The 26,625-nt window shown below is 52.6% G+C and overlaps 2 protein-coding genes across 2 annotated transcripts; one reads left to right on the forward strand and one right to left on the reverse strand.

Annotated features, from left to right (window-relative positions):
• Positions 1 to 238: 238 nt before the first annotated feature.
• CLSTN3 (calsyntenin 3) lies at positions 239 to 17,340 on the forward strand. The gene is made up of 18 exons (XM_068142067.1): positions 239 to 446; positions 3,070 to 3,192; positions 4,844 to 5,039; positions 5,492 to 5,700; positions 5,985 to 6,134; positions 7,256 to 7,441; positions 7,896 to 8,165; positions 8,431 to 8,543; positions 8,623 to 8,785; positions 10,251 to 10,307; positions 11,043 to 11,200; positions 11,382 to 11,530; positions 11,964 to 12,190; positions 13,700 to 13,870; positions 14,313 to 14,458; positions 14,576 to 14,711; positions 16,278 to 16,495; positions 16,576 to 17,340. Exons 1-18 carry the CDS (start codon positions 362 to 364, stop codon positions 16,747 to 16,749), a joined length of 2,931 nt encoding a protein of 976 aa, XP_067998168.1. The 5' UTR covers positions 239 to 361; the 3' UTR covers positions 16,750 to 17,340.
• On the reverse strand, positions 17,136 to 26,295 carry LOC137442918 (solute carrier family 25 member 36-like). Its single transcript, XM_068142073.1, has 7 exons — positions 26,118 to 26,295; positions 21,215 to 21,391; positions 20,703 to 20,780; positions 20,285 to 20,385; positions 19,615 to 19,681; positions 19,155 to 19,438; positions 17,136 to 19,057 (listed from the first exon to the last, which is right to left on the reverse strand). Exons 1-7 carry the CDS (start codon positions 26,156 to 26,158, stop codon positions 18,858 to 18,860), a joined length of 948 nt encoding a protein of 315 aa, XP_067998174.1. The 5' UTR covers positions 26,159 to 26,295; the 3' UTR covers positions 17,136 to 18,857.
• Between the last annotated feature and the right edge of the window lie 330 nt (positions 26,296 to 26,625).

The raw sequence follows: 26,625 nt of genomic DNA on the forward strand, positions 1-26,625 counted from the left end.
CCGGCCCGGGCCCGTGCCTCCCACGACCCCTGCAATCCCAGACGCCAATTTTGAAGCGTTGCCCTCAGCCCTCGCCCCAATCCGTGCCCCGTCCGGATTGCAGTGAGGAGGCTCTGCCAAGCCCCTCCGCAGCACCTGGCGCGGCCGCCCCTCGCATTGGCTGCCCGGTGCCCGCCGCGCCCGTGACGTCATGCTGCAGTGGCGGGGCGGGACCGGGCGTGTCGCGGAGCCGGGCGGAGACAGCGAAGGTGCCGGGCTGTCGGGGGTGCCGCTGCCGCGGGAGCGAGGGCGTGCGCCGGGGAGGGCCGAGCCTGCCCGCCGCTGTCCAGCAGCCCCAGGCGGGCTGGGACGCGCCGCCGCGATGGGCGACCCTCGGTCCCCCGCTGCCGTCCTCCTGCCTCTCCTCTGTTTCTGTGTCTCGCTTCCCGCCGGCGCCTCCAACAAAGGTGAGCAGTGGCGCGCCGCGGGCACGGTCCCGGGAGACGGCGGGGCCGAGGGACAGGTTGAGCGCGGCACATCCATCCGCCACCGCCGCGGCGGCGGTCCCGCCGGCTGCGCGCTGCTCGTTGCCTTCGGCTGGTACGGTTTTGTCAGGGCATCTCCGTGGCTGCGCGGCGGCTCCGGCTCCCTTTACCCTTTTTAGACGCCTTCAGCCCATCCCTTCTCCCCTTCTCCGCTTCTCCATCTGTCCCCTGCCATCGCTTTTTTTTCTTTTCTTCCCCCTCCCCACCCTTCCCTTCAAGCATTCCCCTCGCGTTTTCCCCTTTCCCACCCACTTGCCTTGCTTTTGTTGCAGTTAAAATCTGCTTTCCTTCCCATCCTCAGAGAGACTGTGTTGCTCCTTCACAGACCTCTGTGGTGTCCAAAACACCATCCCCTCTCTCCATCTTCCTATTCTAGTCCATCCATCCGCAGCCTATCAATAGGAATTACTGTGCAGTTCTGTGCTAATGATGCAGATTGCTTACAGAAAATGGTATTTATGTGCTAAATATATGAAAAAAACCCAACCCCTGGTGCTGCAGCGGCACCGTGCTGAATGCAGATGTCCTTTTAGCATGTAGAGTGATGGAGAAAGATGTAGGTTTCTAGAGCTGTGGCTGCAGAGACAGACACGAGAAATTCATCGGAGGGGAGCCAGTGCGTCAAGAATTTGATGGGGTGAGAGAATCTTGAGACGTGCAAGGGGCTTGGGGTTATCAGGGAATATGGCAGCTCAGGGTGCTCTCTGGGCTTCAGCCAAGGTAGGGCGACAGGGTGGGTGCAGCACAGAGCTCTGCATCTGCTAACTTTGGCAGGGGCATTTATTTGTCCTGCTCTGCTGACGAGGGGCCTGGCGGTGAGGCAAGGCCCCTCACACCCTGCATCTTCTCTCTCCTCCCTGAATTTAATGCTCTGCCCATCTTTGGCAAATTCTTTTAGATTTACGTGAGCTTTCTTGAAGCTGGTAGGAGTCTCTAGCCTAAAAATATCCACAAAATATTTCTCTGAGTCTCCAGGAACTCATTTCCTGAGAAATCAGACTGGTGATTCCCAAGTTGCAGGTGGATGCGGTGAAGGATTTGTCTCTCTCCCACCAGCTTGTTACCCCAGCAACGGGGCACCTTTGGCTTTTGTAGCTGTGGATTACCATCTTGGTGGTGTGGCGCATGGATGGGAGCCATCACAGAGTGGAATCTGGTGGGGGCAGTGGGGGGGTGGGGTGAACCGTGGGCACTTGCACAGAGAGAGGATTCCACCTGCATACTGAGCAGGGTGGGTGTTTCTATGGCTTTCCTACGCAGTGCTTTGTAATCTTAACCAGCACGCTGAGGGAGGAATGCCAGCCAGTGCTCTTTGCTGCACACCAGGCTGTGTCTGCCTGCCCTGCCCTGCCCTGTCCTGCATTCCCACCTGAACCTGTTGCCCCTTCTTCTGGCCCACTCCCGGGCTCCTGCAGCATCCCTCAGCCTCGACTTGCAGAAGTGCTTGGCTGGAAGGGATTCCATCCCTTTTGAGTCAACGCCTTGTGCCATGCTAGGATGGTTTCAGAGGGTCCTGTGCTGCAGAGGATGAATTCACACACTGTTAATAGCTGCTCCGAGGGCAAGAGCTCTGTATCCAGCTCCCAACCAGCTCCCAGCCATGCTGTGCTCAGTTCTAATAACCCTTGGCCTCCGAGGGGTGGGAGAGTGGGGGATTATTGGAGAATGGGGATTGTAACTAGGCCATGTAATATAATCTCTGAGGCCCATTTGGAAGGGATGGGCATGGGGGAGGGGTTTTTAATTTGTAATGATTTTTCTTCTTACTCTCTTCCCCTCCCCCTCCCCTCCCCCCCCTTCATTTCTCCCTTTCCCTGCCCCAGAGCCTTTGTGATAAAGATTAATTTGCTATTTCTGGGCCTGTGACATTTTTCAGAGCCTCCTGCTGGCTGCTGCCTCCACGCCAAGCCTGGCTGGGCTCCAGCCAACGGGATTATCAAGAAGGGGCCAAAGGAATATGGTGCTCACCATGGAGTGGGGAAAGGAGGAGTAAGGGACTCCGAGTAGGTTGTTAGACATGTAGGATGGCTGACTGAAAGTGTGCCTGGGTATGTGTAGATCCTGGGCCCTAGTCCAGGGGATGCAAGCCATAAGTGATAATGGCTGCATGTGAGACTTGTCTTCTGGGGGCATGCCAAGGGAAGGTGCATCCTGAATTCCTTAATTATGGCTTCAGTGAGCTAAATATTTCAGCATTTGTAACCTGTCTCCAGAATCAGGCTACCTCTGCCTCTTGATTTCATGTTTTACAACAACTCCAGCTTTCCTGGGCACCCAGGTACCTCTCCACATATTTCTAATAATAGAGGAAGGAGGCCAGAAGGAACACATTGTTTCTGACGAGGTCTCCCAAGAGCCATGTCGAAGTAAAGAAAAAGAACTTCTTCCTCCCAGCCTTCTATAGACCTCTTTATTTCCAGGGAAGAAAGTGGGGAGGGGTGGTTGGTTACTGGCACTGGGAGATATTCTGCTGTTTGCCTACCAAATCTGTCGCTGCCACTTAATGCGTTCTTGTGCTCCATCCCTTACCCCAAACCCCCTTCAGCAAACAAGCACAAGCCCTGGATTGAAGCCGAGTACCAGGGCATCATCATGGAGAATGACAACACGGTGCTGCTCAACCCCCCGCTCTTTGCGCTGGACAAGGACGCCCCGCTGCGCTACGCAGGTAGGGGGGCATGGCGCTGGGCAGGGCACTGCAGGGACAGCCTGGTGCAGAGCCAGGGACCAGGGGATGTGTGATGGATTGAAATTACCCCCCCCCCCCCAACATAAAATTGCCAGACCAGCTCAGTTAGAAAGCAAATGAATCATAGAATCAACAAGGTTGGAAAAGACCTCAAAGATCATCAAGTCCAACCTGTCACCCAAGACCTCATGCCTACTAGACCATGGCACCAAGTGCCATGAATGAAGCCATATTTACGAGCAAAACTACAATCCAAATATGGAATGCAATGAATATGTACAAAATACACAATGCTTACAGGTATTTACAATTTATAAACAACCCAAGAACCCCCCTGGACAAAAACCAGGGGGCTACTAATAGCTTCCCCCTCCCTGCTCCCATCCCTCCCCTCTGTACACTGGACAAGAGAAAGAGCAGAGAGTTGCTGTTAGTACTTAACCACAACAAGAATGCATTCAAGGTCAGCAAAGCCAGCAGAAGCACCGGCTAGTATCTGCCAGGTCAAGGGAGCTGAAAAGAGGAGGAAGTTGGTTTATATTACCAGCCTTATGTTAGATATCTGTCCAATGTTTAGAACTTGTCATTATTTTCCTTTTCACATCCAATGGTAGTTTATTTACCTTCTACCACTTCTGCTCAAGACCTGTGGAAAATTTTCAAGGTACAGCCTAAAACTACCACAGGATGCTCCTGCTGTGCTGGATTCTCTCTCTCTCCAGGAAATGATCCCCTCCAGACCTTGTTCCAAAGCAGGTCCTCAATGAAGTCCAGAGGCAGCTCAGGCACAGCTTGATTTAGGATGCTGTGAGCTGTTTCCCTTAGAGAGGGAAGGCGAGGGTGGAGCCAGCCACTTTTTGACGCAGCTTTGCTATTTCCAACGCTCACATGCACAGCTCTGTGTCTGAGAGCTCTGGAGAAGGCTGGTAGGGCACACTTCACTGGCAGTGCTGCCTTCCCTCACAGGAAGCACAAATCCCTGATGCTACAGGTGAGGCTTTTTGAGGGTTGGATGCCTGGTGCTTGCCTAGGCCATGCCTGGAGCTTCCTCGTGCATCCTCTCTCAGCCTTGAGAGAGGATTTAGATGACCCTATCTGCAGTGTCATGTACATCCTGCATGTGTGGGTGGGTAAGACATTATGGTTGTCTATCTGCAATATATGGCCTGTTTTGCCTCTCTGAGGGATGCAGAGGAGCACTAAGGTGCTCTCTCAGTACAGCATCGGTGTAGCATGAGTAGATCTAGCCTGAGCCTTGTAACCTCGAATCTTTCTTGATGCTGGGCAAGAGTCCTTGTCGTGGGAACAGTTTCCAGCAGAGGGCAACCTACATCACAGGTGTCAGGAGAAGCTCCTAAGGAATGAAAAATTGCTGGAAATGAGAGGGGATAATGAGGGAGAAAGGAGACTCTAAGTTAGGAAGGAAGAAAATATGGAATAGGGAAGCAAAGGGGCATAATGTGCTCTCCTCAGTCCTTCTCTGCCAGGTTGGACAGGGCCTTGTGCAACCTGGTCTAGTAGGAGGTGTTCCTGCCCACGGAAGAGGGTTGGAACTTTATTTAAGGTCCCCTCCAACCCAAACCATTCTATGATTCTTTCTCCCCCTTCCCTCTGCCTTTTTGGGTACCAGGTGAAATCTGTGGCTTCAGGATCCATGGGGCAGGGGTACCTTTTGAAGCTGTGATCCTGGACAAAGCTACAGGTGAGGGGCTGATCCGAGCCAAGGAACCAGTGGATTGTGAAGCACATAAGGAGCACACATTCACCATCCAGGCCTATGACTGTGGAGAGGGACCTGATGGAGCAAATACCAAGAAGTCACACAAGTAAGTCCATGCAGTCGTTGCTGTGTGTTAGAACATGTAACCTGTCACAGAAACACAGCTGAAAATTGCTGGGGGAGTGCTTCCTTCAGCCAGAAGTGTGTTTATCTAGCCTTAGTTGTAGGACTCAGTGTGTTAGTAGGAGCCACTGGCCAGGTGGCATGAGTGAACACATTAGAAATCAGGGCTGCTTGACAGTTGTGTCTGAGGGTAGTATTTTATGGTGCTGCATATAGGCAGGAGGTCTAGATTACATCATCATTCCTTTTGCTCTTTCTCTGGGCTGGGAAACCACCGTCCCAGCTCCTGCGTGCCCCCATCGCTGCGCTGAAACCAAGGTGTCGCTCCTGGTCCTTGCTTCTAACAGCTGGAAGTCAGACTGGTGCACTCAGCCTGAGGCTGAGGTGGTGGCTCCTAGCCAGCTGATCAGTTACAGTGCTGTTTGCCTGCACCAGGGCCACCGTGCACGTTCGGGTGAATGATGTCAACGAGTTTGCTCCTGTCTTCCTGGAGAAGCTGTACCACGTGGCGGTGACCGAGGGCAAGCTGTACGACCGCATCCTGCGCGTGGAGGCCATTGATGGGGACTGCTCCCCCCAGTACAGCCAGATATGCTACTATGAGATCTTGACCCCCAACATTCCCTTCCTGATTGACAACGATGGTAAGAGTCCACACCTCCCATGTCACTCCCCCTCTCCTGCTTTGCTCTCCTTCTGCCAGGCCCATTGGCAGCAGAGCTGTGCTGTGTGAGTCTTGGAGCACTGCTGACCTCTGTCTCCTGGTGCAGGCACAAAGCAGCCATTTTGTGCCGCTGCAGAGTGGCACTGGCTGGAGGGGACTCCACTGTTTTTTTGGGAGGGGCTGATGAGAAATGAGAGTGATTTCTAGAAGGGGTATCTTTGAGGAGACTTCCTTCTCCCTTCATCTCTTTACTTTGCTAACCAGGGAACATTGAGAACACGGAGAAGCTGCAGTACAGTGGAGATCGTCTCTACAAATTCACAGTGACAGCCTATGACTGTGGAAAGAAGAGGTCTTCTAATGATGCTGAAGTGGAAATCCAGGTGAAACCCACCTGCAAGCCCAGCTGGCAGGGTATGAAACCTCTAAACTCAGTTAGGTTTTCCCTTTGCTTTTGCTGAAGCAGTTCTACTCATTGCAGATGTTTGTATGTACATCTATAAATCTGTATGCCATGGTTCAGCCTTGGCCCTAACCCATCAGCCCCCATCTAGGGGGATGCAACAGACATCTAAGTCTGTTGCAGAGCCACAGAAAGGCAATGCCAGCTTTGGAAAATCATTCCTTGGAATGATGTGAACTACTAAGGCTCACAGACTGTATTTGATGTAGATTGGTTTTGGGGCTGATCATAGGAGGGACCTCCAAAGGTCATCCAGTCCAACACCCCTGCAGTCAGCAGGGACATCCTTCACTAGATCAGCTTGCTCAGAGCCTTGTCCAGCCTGACCTTGAGTATCTCCAGGCATGGGACCTCAACTACCTCCCTGGGCAACCTGCTGCAGTGTTCCACCACCCTCATGGTGCAGAACTTGTACCTAACATTCAATCTCAGTCTGCTCTTCTCTCACTCCAAACCATTGCCCCTCTTTCTGTCCCTGCAGGCCTTTGCAAACAGTCCCTATGTAGCCTTCTTGTAGCCCCCTTCAGGTGCAGGAAGGCTGCTATTAGATCTGCCTGGAGCCTTCTCTTCTCAAGACTGAACAGCCCCAACTCCCTCACCCTGTCCCCACAGCAGAGCTGCTCTGGCCACCTAATCATCTTGGTGGTCCTCCTCTGGACCTTCTCCATCAGGTCCATGTCCTTCCTCTGTTGAGAGCTTCAGAGCTGGAAACATCCTCATCGTGAGGATGTTTGGCTTTTCCAGAGCTGGTATCTGCCTAAAGCTTCACCTTCGTTAATGGAGTGAAGAGGATATCAACACAGCTAAATATTTACCCTGCCTGATAAGAGAGGCTGACAATCCAAGGTGTAATGCTATGCTGGTACTAGCTGTAGAAGATGAGAATTTAGACTCTGTGCTTCCTGGAAATCTTCCCTTGCACTGATGCCATCTGCAAAAGTTGTCTTTTCAGCATGGAAGGGGCCATAAATCTCTGTTTCTGGGCTAGCTCATGCATGCCACTTGTATGTGAGAAATATTCCGTCCTTGGGTCTCTGACAAGCCCTAACCCTTCTCTGTCACTCTTTCTCAGGCTGGAACAAGAGGATTGAGTACACTCCAGGTGCAGGCAGCCTGGCACTCTTCCCCAGCATTCACCTGGAGACCTGTGACGAGCCCCTGTGGAACATCCAGGCCACGGTGGAGCTGCAGACAAACCATGTGGCCAAGGGCTGCGACCGTGACAACTACTCGGAGAAGTCGCTGCGCAAACTCTGTGGTGAATTGGTTCTGTCCTGGGCCTAGGGCAGCTGTGGCACAGCAGCCTGCTCCTTCCCTTGCCAGGCTTCCCAGGGGTAGCTCTGTGTCCCATCACACAGCAGAGGTGCTGGGGACACATTCTGCACAGCTGCTGTGGTCAGTAGGGCTGGAAGAAACCCTAGCTTGCATGCTGCCTTGAGGGGCAGTGGGCATCCTGCTTGTATCTATAAGGGGTTCCCTATGCTTTCCTTGCTGGGCAAGAGGTTTCTGTGTGCTGCCCCAGTACTGAGTCTGTGGGAATTCCCTCATGAGGCACAGATGGAAATGTCACCATCCTTCTTCAGAGAGAAGAAGGCTTATAGGCCTCTCCCTGTGCTCTGGGATGTTACAATGAGCCCTCTTGATCTGTTCCCCAGTTCTCAGTCTCTTTATGCTCTTCTGCTGACATTCTTAACTCTTCCCTTCTTGGGCAGGTGCTGCCCCAGGAGAGATTGACCTGCTGCCGGTGCCTAGCCCCACGGCCAACTGGACGGCACGGCTCTCAGTGCACTACAGCCAGGACAGCAGCCTCATCTACTGGTTCAACGGCAGCCAGGCTGCCCAGGTGCCAGTGGTGACCGGGCTGGGTGCCCAGGCTGGGCTGAGCGACCACTTCACCTTGTCTGTGTGGATGAAGCATGCCGTGGTGCCCAGCAAGGGCAGGCGGGAAGAGGAGACGGTCATCTGCAGCACACTGCAGAGTGGTGAGGCTCTTCTCCTGCTGCGGGCACATTTCTGCCTCTTAACTCGTTAGCAGGGGCAAATCTCCTGCCTTTCAGAGCCAGACCTGGCCAGAGGTCCCTCCATAGCAGCACAGCTTTTCCAGGTGTTGCTTGTTGTGGGAGCAGTCAAGCCTGCTGTGAGCAGGCATTGCTGAGTGGCAGCCATGCAGCAGGACGTGGCACTGAGCCCTGGCTAGTGACCCTGCTCTGTGGTGTGAGCCCTGACTCCTGTGCTTGTCCTTGGCAGAGGATGGCTATTCCCACTACTCCCTGGCTGTGCATGGCTGCCGGATTGCTTTCCTCTACTGGCCGTTGCTGGAAAGTGCAAGGCCTGTGAAATTCCTCTGGAAGCTTGAGCAGGTGAGGAAACTTTTGCTGCTTCTCCATGTCCCTTCTCCTTCACTCCTTTGCTGAGCCCTTCCTCTGCGGTGTGCCACAGGTCTGCGATGATGAATGGCACCACTACGCCCTGAACCTGGAGTTCCCCACCGTCACGCTCTACGTGGATGGAGTCTCTTACGACCCTGCCCTCATCCATGACAATGGCCTCATTCACCCTCCACGGCAGGAACCCCTCCTCATGATTGGAGCCTGCTGGACCGGTGAGTACCACTCCCTGGATTTTGGCAGTGGGAAACAAGGAAGTGGAGGGAGAGCCAGAAGAGGTGAAAGAACCCACACACAATACAAAGTGATGTAAACCACACTGCAGCCATCTTTCCTCCTTAGCACCAAAGCCAGGGTGGCCTCTCCCTTCCTCACAGGCCAAGCCAGCAGCCCACAGCAGTAACAGCTCAGGGCCAAGTGTCATTGGCACCTGAATGGACAACAACTGTAGAACATGCAGTGCATAACCAGCTTGCAGGCAGAGCAGAGTGGACACTCTGCCCCATTCAGGTGCTGGTGTTTTTATCAAGGTGTCAGGTGGAACTCCTTGTGCTGCTGGCTGTATTGATGGTGATTCCTGTGTCTTCAAGGGCTATATGAAGAAGCTGCAAATCATTCTGTAGAGGAATTGGGTTGGAGGACATAGTTAGGAACATGGTTGAGCCACTACCAGATTGGAATCTGTTCTGTGGAGATGTGAGGCTGAATACCTCAGGTCTTTCAGTTCTTCTGAAGCAAGACAGAAGTGAAGGAATTTGCCTGCTGCTTGCCTTTGCTCCCACACAACTTCCTAGCAAGCTCAAATGTTTACTGCAGTCCTGTGGGATCTTCCCACAGAGCTGTTGGAGCAAGTCCAGAGAAAGGCCACAAAGATAATCCAAGGGCTGGAACACCTCTGCTAAGAGGACAGGCTGAGGGAGCTGGGGTTGTTCAGCCTGGAGAAGACTCCAGGGGGACCTTAGAGCTGCCTTCCAGTATCTGAAGGGATCCTACAGGAAGGCTGCAGAGGGACTTTGCATGAGGGTGTCTAGAGACAGGACAAAGGGAAATGGTTTGAAGCTGAAGGAGAGCAGGGTTGGACTGGATCTTAGGAAGAACTTCTTCAGTACAAGGGTGGTGAGACTCTGGAAGAGGTTGCCCACAGAGGTCGTGGATGCCTCCTCTCTGGGGGTGTTCAGGGCCAGGCTGGATGAGGCCTTGAGCAGCCTAGTTGAGAGGTGTCCCTGCCCATGACAGTGGGGTTGGAGTAAATGATCTCTGAGGTCCCTTCCAACCTGAGCCATTCTGTGATTGGCCTTTTGCAACCAACAAGTACTAATCAGCTCAGGACACCCTTCTAGAGTCATCTGAGTTTCAAAGAGTGTTTAGAACATGGCTTGTTGCAAACCTGGCTAGGACCATGTTCCATAAATGGGAATCAGCTAATTCCCAAAATAGATCTCACTGGAAAAGGAAGGAAACCCTGCTTTGTCCCTTGGATCAGTTACTCATCTGACAGTCTCACCATCCCCTTCAGGATGTCAGCCATGCCCCCTTTTACCTGCAGTGTGCTGTCTCTGGAGGCGAGGGGTGCACATGACTGCAGAGCTGTTCTGACCTGGCCAGCACAGGCACTCAAAGAGATTTGTGCCTGGCCCCCTCCAGTGCCTCAGTGCTTCTCTGGATGTTCTCTGTTTGCAGATGAGAAAAACAAAGATATGACAAAGGGAAATGAGAACTTCACTGATGCTGTACAAGGTAGGGAGAAGAAAGAAGATGGCTCTCCTCCTCACTGGGCATGGCTATCACCTCTTGCATGGTGTTTTCCACATACACCTCCCCCAGTCCTGTCCTGCTACTTCCCACCATACTGGTAGGAAAACTCTTGTTACATTGGTACCTGTGGAGCATGAAAAGGCTGATAGGAGGCCTAGGGCCTGCCCTGGGAGCTGGAGTATGCTTTTCATGTGGAGAAAGAGTCCTTGTGCCTGTTGAAAGTTGATCTCTGAAGAACACAATAGCCACTAGAGACATCAGGAGATGTCACCTCATCCCTAACTATGGAATGTGGAGTTTCTTCTAAAAGCCCTCACAGGAAGCAGAGTGGGAAGGGGACAAGAAAGTGTTTCCATCTGGCATTCAGCCGTTTGGCAGAACCTTCTCTATGCTACCCCCATTCACTGCCCTGGTCTCTGTTGGTCTGGTTTTCTCTCTTTTTCCCATATGAAACTAAAAAAGATATCATATCCTCACTTCAGCACACCCTCTCTTCTTCTTGCCTTGGTTTTCCCACGTCCTGTGCACCCCTCTGTCTCTCCCTCCCTCCCTCAACATCTGTATGTCCCTCCTCTGTTGTCTTGTCCTTTCCATGTCGCACACACCCGTGTCTCTCCACTCCCCCTAACATCTGTGACATCTCTCCCACTGCTGCTGTTGTTGGTTTGCTGTCTCCTCGCCGTGTCTCACACACCCCACCTCCCATGTTTCCCCCAGGAGATCCTCTGTCGATCCACCACTACTTCCATGGTTACTTGGCTGGCTTCACTGTGCGCCCTGGTAGCTTGGAGAGCCGGGAGGTTATTGAATGCCTGTATGCCTGCCGTGAGGGGCTTGATTACAGTGACTTCGACAGTCTGGGCAAAGGGATGAAGGTATGCCCACCTGCCCAGCTTGCATGGGTCTCCTCCACTCTTCTCCCTGGCCTTGCTTCCCAGAACTTTGCCTGCTCCCCCACCTCAGACAACTCCCAACCTTTCTCCTTTGTGTCTCTCTTAGCCTGAACTCTTGGATTTGCCAAAGAACCCTAAGGGTTTTCTTCTCTTCCTCCTGCAGGTACATGTGAACCCCTCTCAGTCCCAGCTCACCCTGGAAGGTGATGATGTGGAAACCTTCAACCATGCCATCCAGCATGTGGCCTACATGAACTCCCTGCGCTTCGCTACCCCTGGCGTCCGGCCGCTCCGGCTCACCACCGCTGTCAAGTGAGTGCACAAAGCAGCACTGCTGCCTAGCTCCAGCAGGGCAGTTATCTTTCCTCTGACTGAAGTGGCACTGCCTCACCTCGTGTTCTAGCTCTAACTGATGGCTTCAGAAAAGGTAAAAGTCATCCTGAGAGTAAATACTGAAGTATCTCAGGGAGTGGTGTAAGCCTGGGCTCTGTGCAGGTAGCAGAACTTACACCTTCACTCAGGATGTCTCAGATGTGGGGGCTGGTTTTAATTTTCTCTGTGCTGTGTGAGTGTGACCCAGTGATGTCATTCCTCCCACCCCCCTGTCTTGCAGAGCAGGCTCTAGGGAAGCTGCAGGAAGACCACCAGGAAAAGTTTGTTTCCTGCAGTGGGCAGGAAGGGTTTCTGTTACAGAGTTGCTGGTGGGAGCTTAGGACAGCTGATGCTTTCTTCTGCTCTCCTTCAGGTGTTTCAGTGAGGAGTCCTGTGTCTCCATTCCTGATGTGGAAGGTTATGTTGTGGTGCTACAGCCTGATGCGCCCCAGATCCTGTTGAGTGGCAATACCCACTTTGCTCATCCTGCTTCAGACTTGGAGGCTCCTGACGGAGTCCCCCTCTTCCCCAACCTCCAGATTACTTGCTCTATTTCTCACCAGGTGGAGGCCAAGAAGGATGAGAATTGGCATGGTACCGGTGAGTGGATTACTGGGGGAGGTGCAAGAAACAAACTGGGAAGAGCTCCATGAGTTGCTGTCCTGCAGAGACAGCAGAGGCTCTCATTACCTGGAGGAGCAGACTCCCGAGTGCAGGAGCAGGGCACACTGTCTGGCAGCATGTAGGCTAATCGCCTCTTAGCCCTCCTGGCTCCTCCCTGTTCTTTGCTCTCCCTCCACTTTCTTTGCCTCTCTCTCTACTCCTTTTTTTCCCAGGCTGCTCATCCCTAATCCCTTCTACACTTCCCTTACACTTCCCTTTATTAACCCCAGCACTGAATGGATGTCCTGCGTGGTAGCTTCTCCACTCCTGCACTTGGTCTCTTCCTGCTTCCTTCTCCTGCTTTCCTTACTTCCACCTCCCATCCCTTCCTCCCTCAGCCATTTCTGTGAATTCCCCAGTCAGATTCCTCACACTCTGCAATGTATATTGGTTTCTCTCCATCATCCTCAGATGATTTCTCTGTGCTCTAAGTGGCCTTTCACTTCTTTCCTATCTCCTGCTAAGTGCTTGCAGTTTTCTGTTTAGCAGCTTCACCTCTCGTACAGCGCTGAGTTTCTTGACACAAAGAGCAGGCTGGTCTCAGCCATGCTGCAAGCAGTTAGTCATTGAATGTGGTTGTCATTTTAGAGATCAGATCTGAACCATGGTAACCAGCAATGCTGAACAGGGGAGAGCTTTCAGAAGCACCCAGGGTCGGGGAATGCATGGCAGACAGGTTGTGTTAGCACTGCCCAGCCTGCTAACGGCTGTTCCAAAAGGAAATGATGTGGAGCATAAATAATGAGAAGCAGGCAGACTTCTGTCCCTCTGCTGTGCCCTGCTGCAACCACACCTGCAATACTGTGTCCAGAGCTGGGCTCCCCAGTTCACAAAGAACAGGGATCTGCTGGAGAGTCCAACAGAGAGCTATGAGGATGGCTGAGGGATGTGAACATCCCTGCTGTAAAGAGAGACTGAGAGAGCTGGGGCTGTTCAGTCTGGAGAAGAGAAGGCTGAGAGGGGACCTTATCAAAGTCTATAAATATCTAAGGGGTGGGTGTCAAGATGAAGAGGCCAGGCTCTTTTTGGTGGTGTCCAGTGATAGGACGAGGGACAACAGGTACAAGCTGGAACACAGGAGGTTCCACCTCGCTATGAGGAGACACTTCTGTATGGTGAGGGTGCCAGAGCCCTAGAACAGTCTGCCCAGACAGGTTGTAGAGCCTCCCTCTCTGGAGGCTTTCAAAACCCACCTGGATGTGTTCCTGTGTGACCTGCCCTAGGTCTGGTAGGGGGGCTGGACTGGATGATCTCTGGAGGTCCCTTCCAACCCCTAACATTCTGTGATTCTCCAACACATGATTAGACTGGCAGTGACTTTACTCACAGTCAGTGCTAGCCAGAGGAAGGCCAGCCATCAGTACTTCAAGTGGGTACCACTCAGAGTCTGTTGTGCCTTCACTGAGCACTGCCTGGCTTTCTGGGCCTGTCTTCTTTGCCTCTCAGTGACAGACACACGAATGTCAGACGAGATTGTGCACAACCTGGATGGCTGCGAGATCTCGTTGGTAGGAGATGACTTGGACCCAGAGAGGGAGTATCTGCTCCTGGATGGGGCAGTGCTGCAGCAGCGGGGCCTGGAGCTTGCCAACACCTCTGCCTACCTGACCATCTCGGGTGAGTCCTCTCCTTGGCCACGGCTGTCTGCTTACACCTCTCACTGCCTCAGGCATGGCTGGGAGGAGCACTCAGAGAGACTGCAGTTTGTGAGGCTCTGAGATGGGACCATTTGTTGAACTCCTGCCAGTCCCAAGCCCTTTCTCTGGGGAGGTGACTCCTCCAGCACACAGTGCCAGAGCTCTCACCCAGGCTTATTGTCACCGCTCCCGGCTTACTCCCTGGGGCTTGGTGTTAGGTGGCAGCAGCATTTTGTGTGATGTGCCTGGGGACAGCACATCCCACAGGCTATGGACTGGTCCAGCACTGTGTTCTGTTCTCAAAATTAATGAACCCAGCATTGCCTTGGAGTCCTCTCTAGCTCCTAGCTGCTACAGGGTTACGATGCCAGGTAAGTTTGAAGCAGGAGCCTTCTAACCCCACACCAATTCTCTCACCTCAGGTGTGGAAAGCATTGCAGTCTATGAGGAAATCCTGCACCAGGTCTCTTACCACATCAACCATGGGGCTGCTCTCTATGAAAGGAAGTTTCACCTGTCCTGCACTGAGATGAACGGACGCTACTCCAGCAACGAGTTCACTGTTGAGGTACCAGACCAATGCATGCACACAGGTGCTGGTGCCTGCATGGAGAGCATGGTGGGCAGCAGTGCAGGGTAGAGTGTACCACCAACACAGGGCTGAGTCCCTCTGTTCTGTCTGCAGGTGAATGTCCTCCACAACACGAACCGAGCTGCTCATCCCAACCACATGCTGAGTTCCCAGCAGTTTGTGCACCGAGGCCATCACTTAGCCCCAGAGCTGTCTGGACACAGTCTGGCAAGCACCCACAACAACCCAAGTATGTCACACTGCCTTTTGGGGCTATTGCTTTAGGTCAGGATGCTGATTTTCTAGTATCTTGGTAGACTCTGTAGCGTTTTCCATGTGTCCACGTTAATGAATTCTCATCAGACTGTCCTGTCCTATTTGCCATTAGCAAATGGAATGCAGCCTGTGTCAAACTGTGACTTAGAACTTGGTGCAGCAGTCCTCCTCCTCTGCTGTGTTGTTCTCTTGAAGTAGAAGCAGTCTGAAGTCTATACCTGAGGTCTAAAAAGAACAACCTTAAGCTGGTACACTTTCAGTCAGAGGATCACAGAACTATTTCAGTTGGGAAAGCCCTCTAAGACCATTGAGTCCAGCCACTCCCTGGCCCTGCCAAGGCTGGTGCTGCACCACACAGAGGTGCTGTGTGGGGCTGGGAAATGTAATTTCAGAAAGAAGCTTCAACAGCAGGAGATAACCAAGAGAATCAAGACGGCCTCTGGTCTAAAAAAAGATAAGAACTGGGCCTCAGTAGTAGTCAGCAAGGCAGAAAAACACAGGAGCTAGCACCACACAGACACGAGGAAGATTCTTGGCCCCAAACCAGAGGAGAGAAAAGCCTCAAAGCCAGAGATTAGATTTGTTGGGCTGTCTTGGCAGCCACAAGCACGACTGCAGCCCAGCTGGCTCCTCCTAGCCTGTGAAGGCTCTAGAACTGTTACAGAGACCCTGCAGTTGCTTTTGTTTCCCTGGTGGAAGGAATATGGAAAGCACCTCTGGCACGAGCTTGTGCTGCAGCTTCCTGCAGCTGCTGCTCCCAGGCTGATCCAGTCCCACAGCTGGCACTGAGCCCCTCCAGGGACAGACAACGTGTGTGCTTAGAGAGCACCAAAGCCCAGCCTTTGCCAGCCCTTTCCCCAGCTCTGAGCACGGCAGAAGAGTTGCCCCTGCTGTGTAGATCCACCCAGTACAAATCCACAGAGGGCCTGGATAGATTTTACAGGGAAGGGGGTTAGCTGGGCAGTCAAGGCTCAGCTTCTAGGCCTACAACACAGGTGAGAGGTTGGGCTTGAAGGCTTTACTTGAGTTTCAAGTTTTCTCTTGTAGAGAAGCCAGGCTTTGACCATGGCAGTAGTTAGGAGGCCATCATAGCCCTCACCTCTGCCTTGTGCAAAGCAGACTTCTTTTGGCCTCCTTTCTGTACTGACTGCAGAAACACTGCACTTCAAAAGTCATCCTAGTGCCCTCAGGGGCTCTCCCTAGCACACTCTTCTCCCTCCCAGGAGAGGGATACAAATGGCTGCCATGCAGTGTATTCTGCTGAATTCTGTAGGTAAAGGTGTGCAGAGTTACAGGCTGAGCTGATGACAGAGGACACCTTGACCTGGACAACCTGCAAAACTGTGCAGGCTTCAAGAGAAAATGCAGCAGCTGAAGCCAGGAACTGGCTGTGCTCAGGGGTGCAGAAAATCAGGACATGTGCCTGCCTAGACCAAAAACCTGAACTCTGCCCAGGGCCACCCATTCCTGTAGGTCAGGTTGGAAATGCATGTTTCTGTGACAGCCTTGGACCATGCCTTCTCCTTTTCTTCTCCCACAGTGGTCCCCAATGCTGCCACTGTCATCATTGTGGTGTGTGTGGGCTTCCTCGCTCTGATGGTGATCCTGGGCATCCTGCGCATCCACTCCCTGCACCGGCGCGGAGCGGGCCAGGAGGGCGCTGAAGCTGTGGAGCGTGGCCACACCGGCACTGGAGGCAAAGAGAGTGACATGTTCTGGGACGACTCAGCCCTCACCATCATCGTCAACCCCATGGAGGTGAGGAGCAGCCACAGTGGCTGGGGCAGGGGGCAGCTGGGTTGCTAGGGCCTTCCCTTACCCCTGTCTCGTGTCCCCAGTCCTACGAGAGCTGCCAGGAGAGGGCAGCGGAGAGCGGCAAGGGCAGAGCTGGGGAGGGCCTGGAAGAGGAGGAGGAGGAGAGCACGGACTCGGAGACGCCCGACTCCCTGGACAGCAGTGACGCGGGTGACCGACACATCATGGGCAGAGGGGACAGCTCTCACCGCTACTAGGAGCTTCAGACCCGTCCCACGGATCTCCCCCTGGACATGGCTGGAAGGAGGAGGCGTCTCACTTGTAACTTCTTCGTTCCCCCCCGGTGTACACATGCACTCCTCCCTCGTTGGTCATTTCTGCCTCCCGTGGTCCTTCTCCTCTGCCATTCTCATTGTGGACATTCCCCACACTCACTGACCCCCCCTCATCTGGCTCTCTAGGCACACGTGTTGGGGCCCTTCCACCTGACAGTGGCACAGCTCACACTGTGAGGATAAGGAAAGAACAGAAATGTGGACAGAGGAGCCAGTCACAAGGCTCGGAGTGGGGTTCCCCCCCCCACAACCTCCCCAGATACTCTATATATATATATTGTATATTTTTTCAATGTTGTCATTCAAGGTTTATTCTTGTTTCATGCAAAAAGAAAAAAAAAAGGAAAAAAAAGAAAAAAAAAACCCCACCAAACCAAACCAAACCAACCCCCCCCAAACCACTGCAAGCTTGTGTCGCTGTGTGAAACTGTCACGCCTGCCAGCCGGGCCGAGGGAGGAGGGGAAGCAGCAGGAGACAAAGCTGATTTTAAAATAAATGGATTTCAAATTAAACCTGCAGGGCTCCTCCACTTTTTCCACTACAAGCAAGGGAAAGAAACAGCCTCTCAGGGGAGGCTGGAGGTTGCCCAGAGCATAGATGTAGTCGGCAGAAGGTTACGGTTCTTTTAGCACGCGTGGTGGAACACGGAAAATCCGTCAGCCCTGACCCTACCCACCTGCCTTTGCCAAGCAAAATCCTCCTTGTAAACAGAATGTAGCCTTCTCCTGGACCACAGAAGGGTAAGGGTTGGAAAGGACCTCAGGAAATTCATCCAGTCCAACCCCCCTACCAGAGCAGCATCACCTAGAGCAGGTCACGCAGGAACACATCCAGGCAGGTTTGGCATATCTCCAGAGGAGACGACTCCACAACCTCTCTGGCCAGCCTGCTCCAGGGCTCTGGCACCCTCACAGGGAAAAAGTTTCTCCTTATGTTCCCATGGAACCTCCCCTGCTCCAGCTTGCACCCATTGCCCCTTGTCCTGTCATTGGACATCCCTGAGCAGAGCCCAGGACATGGTGCCCCAGGACCCCAGAGAGGAAGGGAAGGTAGCTCAGCCTGTCACATGCAGCAGAGTGAATTCTTGAAGACAGAACAAACAAGGCCTTTTCATACACTTGGTGTATCAACAGACATGGGGCAAATGCTCAGTTTCATCCATCTTTTCACCTGACCCACTTTCTTTAACAGCATAAAAGTATTTTTCACACCAGGGGCTTCAGCTTGTAGCAGAACAGACCCAGCACTTCTGAGGGAAGGAGGGGATGGAAACAGATGAGGCAGAGGCAACGCACGGCTGTGAACCCAGCAGCCTGAGCTGTAATGGCAGTGTTTCATAGCAGGTCACGCTTCCTCACCTGATGTACTTGCCCTGACTATTCAGACCCTACAAGATGAAAAGAGGCCACCAGCTGCCTGACACTGGGCACTAGCTGCAACATGTTGAGGACTCAGCAGAAGATTCTGCAACAGGACACGCACTGGCAGCCAAGATTGAGAAATCCTCCTCAGGGGCAGGAAGGCAGCACAGTGGGTGAGAGTGGAAGAGCTCCCCTGAAGGCACAAAAGGTCTCAGCAGAAGATCTCTGCTTGCTGCAGCTCTCTCAGGTGTCTCAGCTCTGGCCTGTCCTCATGTCCAGCTGTGCCCACACATGGTTGTTTCTGGGTCTGACAGAAGTGAACACACTAAGGCTGGGTGAGATACTCCTACGCTTGAGCCCCTGTCTCCTTCCCAGCAAGTCCCACGTCCTTATTTCACACAGGGACTTACAGCAGGTACTGTCAGACTAGTGCCCTGACATCTTGAAGCACCACAGTCATTTGGAGTCTCCAGAAAGAAGAAAGGCTACATTGTGCCCAGTGGGGCCAAAAGCTTGGCACGAAGTAGTCTCCTGTCCTGAGAATGCTATACCTGACCCAGTACCACTGTACCCTGAAAATCACCACCTCGGAGCGTGGACACCACCACGTCCCAGCAGCATGAGGTCCTGCACCTCTACAGCAGCCCCAGCCAGGTGCTACAGCAGGCTTACAAGGGGGAAGAGGCCAGCTGGACGATGAGTTCATAGGTAGCCATCATGATAGCTGTGTTTGGGATCTGTCGGACCAGGTGCGCCAGGAGCCCTCGGTACAAGGCCAAGAGCCCCTCCTCGCGGGCCACGAGCCGCAGGGTCTGCACGAAGGAGCGGTACCGTGAGCCCTCCTCTCGCAGCCGCGTCCGAATCACCTCTGGAGACACGAGGAGGGACACTGCATCAATGGGTTGATCCTGCAGGCAGGACAAGGCCCACTGAGGGGAGGGGGAGCAAGGAGCGGACTCACTCACCGTGTGGATATGCGATGCATGAGGCACATGTTTTGGAGACGGCGGCAGCTCCCATTAGCCCGAAGAAATCCTGGCTGTTTGGTGCAAGGGTGAGCGGTGCAGAAAGGGAATGGTGGCTGCCCCTCAGCTGCTGTTTCAGTGCTTCATAGATGACAAAGTGTATGATGGTCTCCGACACCCCAGCATAGGAGGCGGTGACACCGCGGTAAAAGCCGCGCAGCCCTTCGGTGCGGTACACGCGCACGGCACACTGCAGAGCACTGCTGGCCACCTCCCCCTTCACCCTGCAAGAGGAGGAGGGTTACAAGGGCTAAATTACTGCTATGTACTGGTATGATTTCTCCCCAGCAGGCCTTGAAGACCTGTGTCCTAGAGACAGACCACAGACCTCTAGCCATCCCCACCCTCAAACCAGGCCTGGTTGTACACAGAGTGGCTCTGCACTGCCAACCTGCCTTACCTGCCTTCCAGCTGCATCCTGGTCTTCACTAACCAGATGGGGTTGGTAAGCGTGGCAGAAGTAATGCCTGGAGAACAGAAGACAACCATGAGCTCCAGGAACACGCTGACAGATTGTGAGGAGGTGCCAATCTATCAGCTCTCTGAATTTCGCTTGGCAAGCTGCAGGCATTTGCAATGTGAGAATGACCTTGAGCTCCCCTGGGACAAAAGACATTTAGGGCAGACTGATTCTCCTCCCCATTGCCGCCTTTGTCTGGTGGTAAATAACTCCTCTGCCTCCAGCATAACTCTATCACAGACCCTGAGGTTACAAAGAGGCAGGAACTAATGGGCTCAACTTGCAAGAGTGGAAGATTTTGTTAGGAGAACAGGGATACACCAAGAGAAAGGATTCTGTGAGTGCTCTAAATTCCATGTTGCATTCTGAATGGAGCTCCTTTTCTGATAGCAGCTGAAGGGGCAAAGGTTAGATCCATGACTTGCAGAGATTATCCTCAGAAGAACAAAAAGTGAGAAAATGTTCTGGTTACCCAAGGAACTCAGTGTTCCAGGTGTGGAGGGAGAACATTTCAGAAGACAGAACCCAACTGACAGGGGCAGCAACAGAGGAGGAGTTAACCCTGTTTACAAGCATCCCCTGTCTCAAATTTGGGACACAAAAGGCTCACCTGCACAGGCCGCTGACAGCATGTGTACCTTCTTGGACTCTGGTGCAAGGACAGCATTCAGCCTCTCCTTAACACCAGAATAGGCAGCAAAGTATATAGCCCTGGTTGGAAAGAAACAAAGAAGAGATTACAGCTCACCTATGAGGGGCAGAGACAGCACTGCTTTGTGGGGTCTCACTCCAGCTCTTCTTGGTCCTAGCACAGCTTTGCCTAAGGTGACATCAGGTATCATTTATGCTAGGTCCACAGCAATTATCTCAATCTTACAGCTATGGTCAGAAGGTACAGAAGATGTCTGTGTGAAGGGCTGGCACAATGAGCACAAGGCCCAGCCTGCTTTCAGTGTGTGGAGCAGTAGCTGTCAGGAAGGTCTCTCAGAAAGCACAGGGCATGAGCTGTCCTCAGGGGCAGTGCTTACCGGGAAGGAGCAACCCCAACAAGGTTTGGGCCCAGCCCTCGGAACAGGGAGCGCACACCTTCCTTCTCCAGGATGGCCCTGCAGGAGGGAGTGAGCACAGGAATCAGCAGCACGACCAGGCTGGGGCTCTCGTGTTCCCCCTCCTTCTCTGTTCTAACTAGTACTTCTTGGAGCTTCCTTTCCCCACTTCCCAGTCTTTTTTCTGCCCTACTCTTACTTTCCCTCCAATCACTTCTCTCTTTCAGTCATTTCTTCCTATTTTTCCTGACACCATCACTCTGGGTCTGATCAAACCACTAGCTGAGAAATTTCTCACGGTCCCAAAAGCTACCTGGCAGACTCAGCATCCAAAGCACAGATCAGCTGTCAGTAGATGCTCTGATGGCATTTCCTACTGCACTTGTGGTTTCCAGACCTCCAGCTCAAGTGCTACCACCATGTCTCTCTCTCCCCCAACACCTGATGGCCAAAACTTCTCCACCCTTCTGCTGACATTGTTCTGTCCTCCTCACCTCAGTAACTTGAGCATTCCAGGAGATGCTGGGGTGCTGTTCACCAGCCTCACACTCATCCCTGGCAGCTGCAACTCTGAGAGGCACAGAGGCCGCAGTGTCAGCTGGGAGGACTGCAGACGTGTCTTCACCACTTCCAGGGGACAGGTCAAGATGGCTCCAGCTGTGCCACCACATCTAAAGCACAACAGCACATGTAAGAATGACCTCTGTGAAGGGCACTAGCTCTGACCCTGCTCATCCACAACCTCTCCCCTCCAGGACAGAAGGCTAGGTGCCTGCATCAGTGTGGCGGGTTGAAAATTCCCCCCAACATTAAATTTGCCAGCCCAGCCCAGTTGGAAGCAAGTGAAGCTGTATTTACAAGCAAAACTGCAACCTACACTGAAATGCAATAAATATATACAAAATGCAGAGTATTTACAATATTTACAGGTATTTACAATTCATACAGAGCACAAGAACCCCCCTGGCCAAAAACCAGGGGAGCTAATAGGTTCCCACTCCCTGTCCCCTTCCCTTACACCCCTGAACACAAAGGGACAAGAGAAGAGAGCAGAGGGTTATTTTGTTAGACTTAGCCCAAACAACGCAGCCAAGGTCAAGCAGAAGCCAACACAGCACAAAGTTAGTATCTCCCACAGCAAAGAAGCCAAAAGAGAGAGAGATTGTTTTCATTACCAGCTCATGGTTGTTATCATTCTTTTCCTTTTTACACCCAGGGGTGATTTATTTACATTTTACTACTTTCTGTTCAAGATCTGTGGAGAATTTTAAAGGTACAGCCTAAAACTACCACAATCACACATGACCTTCTGCTCTGACACTGATTAACACAGCAAGGGCTTTAGCTTGGGTCATCTCCTGGCAGCCTTGCTCTGAAACAGCACTCGCTGTTTGAGACAAACAGACCCAAGTCCATAAGGACTCAGCAGACCCTCAGCTCAAAGCTGCTGATCTTTTCACTCAGAATTTCCCAGCGCAAACAATTTGCTGCCCAGCCTTGATGCAATGCCTTCTGCTCACATCATCAGGCACCATTCCTCAAACTCCCCACAGCAGCACTGGCTCGGAAGGAGGCAGCAGAAAACTCTCCCACCCCTCAGCCTGCCTGTGTCTTCAACCCTAGGTAATCCTGCTTTTGGCAGGGGGGTTGGACCTGATGATCTCCCTTCCAACCTCTTCCAACCTCTAATATACTGTGGTAAATCATTCAGCCCTGCATCTGCAAGACCCCACAAGCCAGGCTCACCTCCAGCCCCATCTGCCCTGGCCTTTGGCAGACAGGAGCTATCTTTGGAACTCAGGAATGATAGAATCATCCCCATCAATCACTCCAGCCAACGCTGAGAGAACACGGAGCCCTTTTTCACTTTCTGCCACCCAGGAACAAGTCAAAACTGCTATGTTCAGTTCTCAGCTTCTGCCTCCTCAAATCCTTCTTCTGACAGCTCTCTTCTAGAGGATGCTCAGTACCAGAAGGACTGTTTTGAGATGAATTTGCATGGAACAACGATGCAAGAGGCTTTGATGAACAGACAGTTGTCCACATCTCCGACAGCCTTTGAAGCTTAAAAACCCCTCAATCTGCTCCAGAGAAAGAAGAGCCAACCAAAGCACCCCAAGATACCAGGGAAAAAATAAAGTACACCAACAAAATTACATATGATGGAACAGGGCAGCACAAGGGTGGAATTCTGAAGAATTCTTTTGGAAAGGTCTGCAGAGCTCAGCATGCACAACACTGCTCCCACAGTCTCTGCTCCTGAGGCTTCTTCATTTATTATTGCCTGCAGCTTAAGGGAAAAAACCAGAGGCCTGGATACTGCAGTGAAGTCCAAAAGCTGGGAACATGGCAGCTGGGAGGTTCTGCAGCTAACAATGCCAGCAACTAGTTATACTCCTCCATTGCACTCATGCTGCCTGGTCAAGCCCTTTGCAGATTTCTGCAGTGGTGATGACTTGAAGAGTGTCAAACCTGCAGCAAATTCCCTCAGGAGCTATGCTGAGTGATGGGAGCCTGGGATTAGGTGGAACATGACAAAAGAACTTAGCCTGGGCTCAAGAAGCAAGCCAGAGCAAAGCAGTAAATGTCCTGGCTCAGGTTCTCTGTATGAAGAAGATTATCACACACACCAAGACAGCCCATGTAATGATCCAGAGGACAAATGAGGCAGGGCCTTCCTTTACAAATACCATGTTGATTCTTCCCATGTTTATTTAGGGGTGCAACTGTCCTGTTCTTTATTTTAGTTTCTAGTGACTTGCCTGATAAAAGCTCCAGACTTTCAGGCCAGAAGTTTTCAGGACCAGAAGCGTAGTTTTCAGTTCAAGAGAAAATGTGTAGATTCATAGAATGGTTTGGATTGGAAGGGATCTTAAAGATCATCCAGTTCCAGGCCCCCTGCCATGGGCAGGGACACCTCCCACTAGCCCAGGTTGCTCAAGGCCTCATCCAACCTGGTCTTGAACACCTCCAGGGAAGGGGGCATCCACAACCTCCCTGTTCCAGTGTCTCACCACCCTCACTGGAACGAATTTCTTCCTAACCTCCAGTCTCAATCTGTCCTCACCAAAGCTTCAACCCATTCCCTCTCATCACTACAAGCCCTTGTAAAAAGTCCCCAGCTTAAACTGTATAAAGGCACAGGCCGCCAAAATCCTCCTGTTTCAGAAGAAATGGAGAATTACTTACTCTTGTCACAAATAATTGTTTTTCAGCACAATGCTAATGAAGGCTGAACTGAACAAAAGCTCCTCAGAACAAACATTTTAAAATCAGCAGGTGCAAGAGCTCCATGGCTACAGATATTAGTAACAGCTGATGGAGGAGACTTCATACACAGGTGTAAATACTGAAGAAACACTGGGCAGCTGGGGAAATCCTCTAGCCTAGAAGAGTCCTGTGTCCAGTTCTGGGCCCCTCAATTTAAGAGGGACATTGAGACACTTGAATGTGTCCAGAGAAGGGCAATGAGGCTGGGGAGAGGCCTCAAGCACAAGCCCTACGAGGAGAGGCTGAGGGAGCTGGGGTTGTTTAGCCTGGAGAAGAGGAGGCTCAGGGGTGACCTCGTTGCTCTCTACAACTACCTGAAAGGTGGTTGTAGCCAGGAAGGGGTTGGCCTCTTCTCTCTAGCAACCAGCACCAGAACAAGGGGACACAGTGTCAAGCTGCACCAGGGGAAGTTTAGGCTGGAGGTGAGGAGGAAGTTCTTCACAGAGAGAGTTATTCATCATTGGAATGTGCTGCCCAGGGAGGTGGTGGAGTCGCCGTCCCTGGAGGTGTTCAAGAGGGGATTGGACATGGCACTTGGTGCCGTGGTCTGGTCATGAGGTCTGTGGTAACAGGTTGGACTCGATGATCTTTGAGGTCTCTTTCAACCTTAGTGATACTGTGATAACTACTGTGATAACTTCACTTGATGGTTCTCAGTTCTCCTCCTAGAAGCTAAAGCACACAACTGTTCCTTCATCAATGAGACTCATCCCATTAGGTAAAATTAAGGAAACCATACACTGCAGTAATAATTTGAACTTCTTATCCCTCTGTTATTAATTTTATTAATCTCTTGGGTTTTAGGTCAGGACAATTACTTAACAGGACACAGACTGACAAAGCTTCCACTATCAACACTCCTGTCACTAGCCAAGCTTTTATAAGGTTTTTGAGGAACTCAAGTGGAAAATGAGGATTAGGAAGAGCTTAAGAAGAGAGCTATGAAATATGGAAAGAAATATTTTAGGAAAGGCTAAGCTGCAGTGGTTGTATAGTTCAAAGGGTAAAATAATAAAAGAGAGTAACAGATACAAAGTAGCACTGGAAACAGAGCAAGTGCATATAAGCACATACCAACACAGTGCAACATCTTCATTAGCTGCAGAGATGAGAAAGTCACTAATTAAGAGCAATTAAACACTGTGGCTTATTGCACGTGCTACACCGAGGCCCGCACTGTCACAGGGCAAATACTCCAACAAGTCGGTGGAATTTGGAAGGAAATTAGGTGGCTCTCTAGGAAAGGGAGCTCTGGAGCTACTCGGTGAAGTCCAGAGAACCAAATCGGCTGCATTAGGACATCGTAAGCTCGAAGCTCATTGTTTTGAGACTTGACAAACGCTTTCTAAAGAGAGGAAGCGAGAAAGGACTTGCTCAAGGGCACCCTGCAAATCCAGTGGCACTGCTGAACGCCTGACTCACCAGAATCAGCTGCACTATTTAAAGCCAGAGAAGACATGCAGGAATGTCAGCCGCGCAATGAGGAAGGGCTGGCTGCCCTCCGAAAGACAATGATGCCGCAGCGTTTGCTCCACTGAGAAGTCCTCATGACGCTTTTCATTCCCCCATTCAGCACCCCACTCCCCTTACTCCCCAGACCCCGGTGAGCTCATGCTGGACGAAACACCAGGTGAAGGCCCCACGACTCTCAGGGCAGCTCCCCTTCTTCACAGCCTGCACAGCCACGGTCAGCCCGGCGCTGCGTGGCGGCGCGACACCAGCGCCTACATCGGAACGCGGCACGGCCGAGAAAACGCGGGGCAAGGGTCTGGGAAGCAGGGAGCGCCTGGCGTGGGGCAAGGCAGGGCTTCCTCCCTCTCCCCCGCCGCCCCGGCTCTTCGGCAGCCACCGCTGGAAGAGTGGCCCCACAGATCCCGCTGCAAAGTGCGGCCGCGACTCCGGGACGGGCAGGCCGCGGCGCGGCCAAGTCGGGGCGGCGGCCGCAGAGGGTACAGAGGGTAGGTGAGAGGAGCAGGGGATGGGAGCCCAGGCTGGATCGGGGGGTGGGCGCACAGTAGCCGCGGGTCCCGGGGGAAGGGGACGGGCGGCGCGCCCGGTAAGGCCTCGCGTCCAGGGCAGCCTCGGGCCTCGCCGCCGGCATGTCCCTGTACAGGGACCTCCACTCACCCTCCGGCCAGCAGGTGAAGCAGGATACTGTGCTGCTGCATGGCGCGGCTCCCGGCCGTGCGGCCACCCACGCTCCGCGCCGCCGACTGCCGCCCGGCCCGCCCGCGCCCCGCGCATTGGCTCCCGCGCCGCCGGAGGAGGCGCCCGGGCGGCGGCAGCGGGAAGGGCCGACCGGAGGGCCCGGCAGCCGGCACGGGCCGTGAGGTCAGAGAGCAAAGTCACGGGTCTGACGAGGCAAGGAACGAACGAGTGGCAGTCAGAAGCACACAGTGAACAATTGGTGAAGGACCATAGGTCTAGAGCACAAGGAGGTAAGAAAAGCCTTGAAAGAGACCATACACATTTGTCAAAATAAGTAGGTTTGGTGGTTACAGACTCACTAACCTTAGCTTTTGTCACTGGTCCCCATCAGGCCCAGGACCTTCAGCAGAGTACCGGCTACCATCAAAGGATTTTCCGTGTGGAAAATCAGAGTGTCCCTTTGTAATCACACGTGTAGAGGGATGAG

This window comes from Melanerpes formicivorus, unplaced genomic scaffold (genome assembly GCF_026170545.1).
Source record: "Melanerpes formicivorus ecotype bairdi unplaced genomic scaffold, bMelFor1.0.p_v2 SCAF_8, whole genome shotgun sequence".
NCBI lineage: Eukaryota > Metazoa > Chordata > Aves > Piciformes > Picidae > Melanerpes > Melanerpes formicivorus.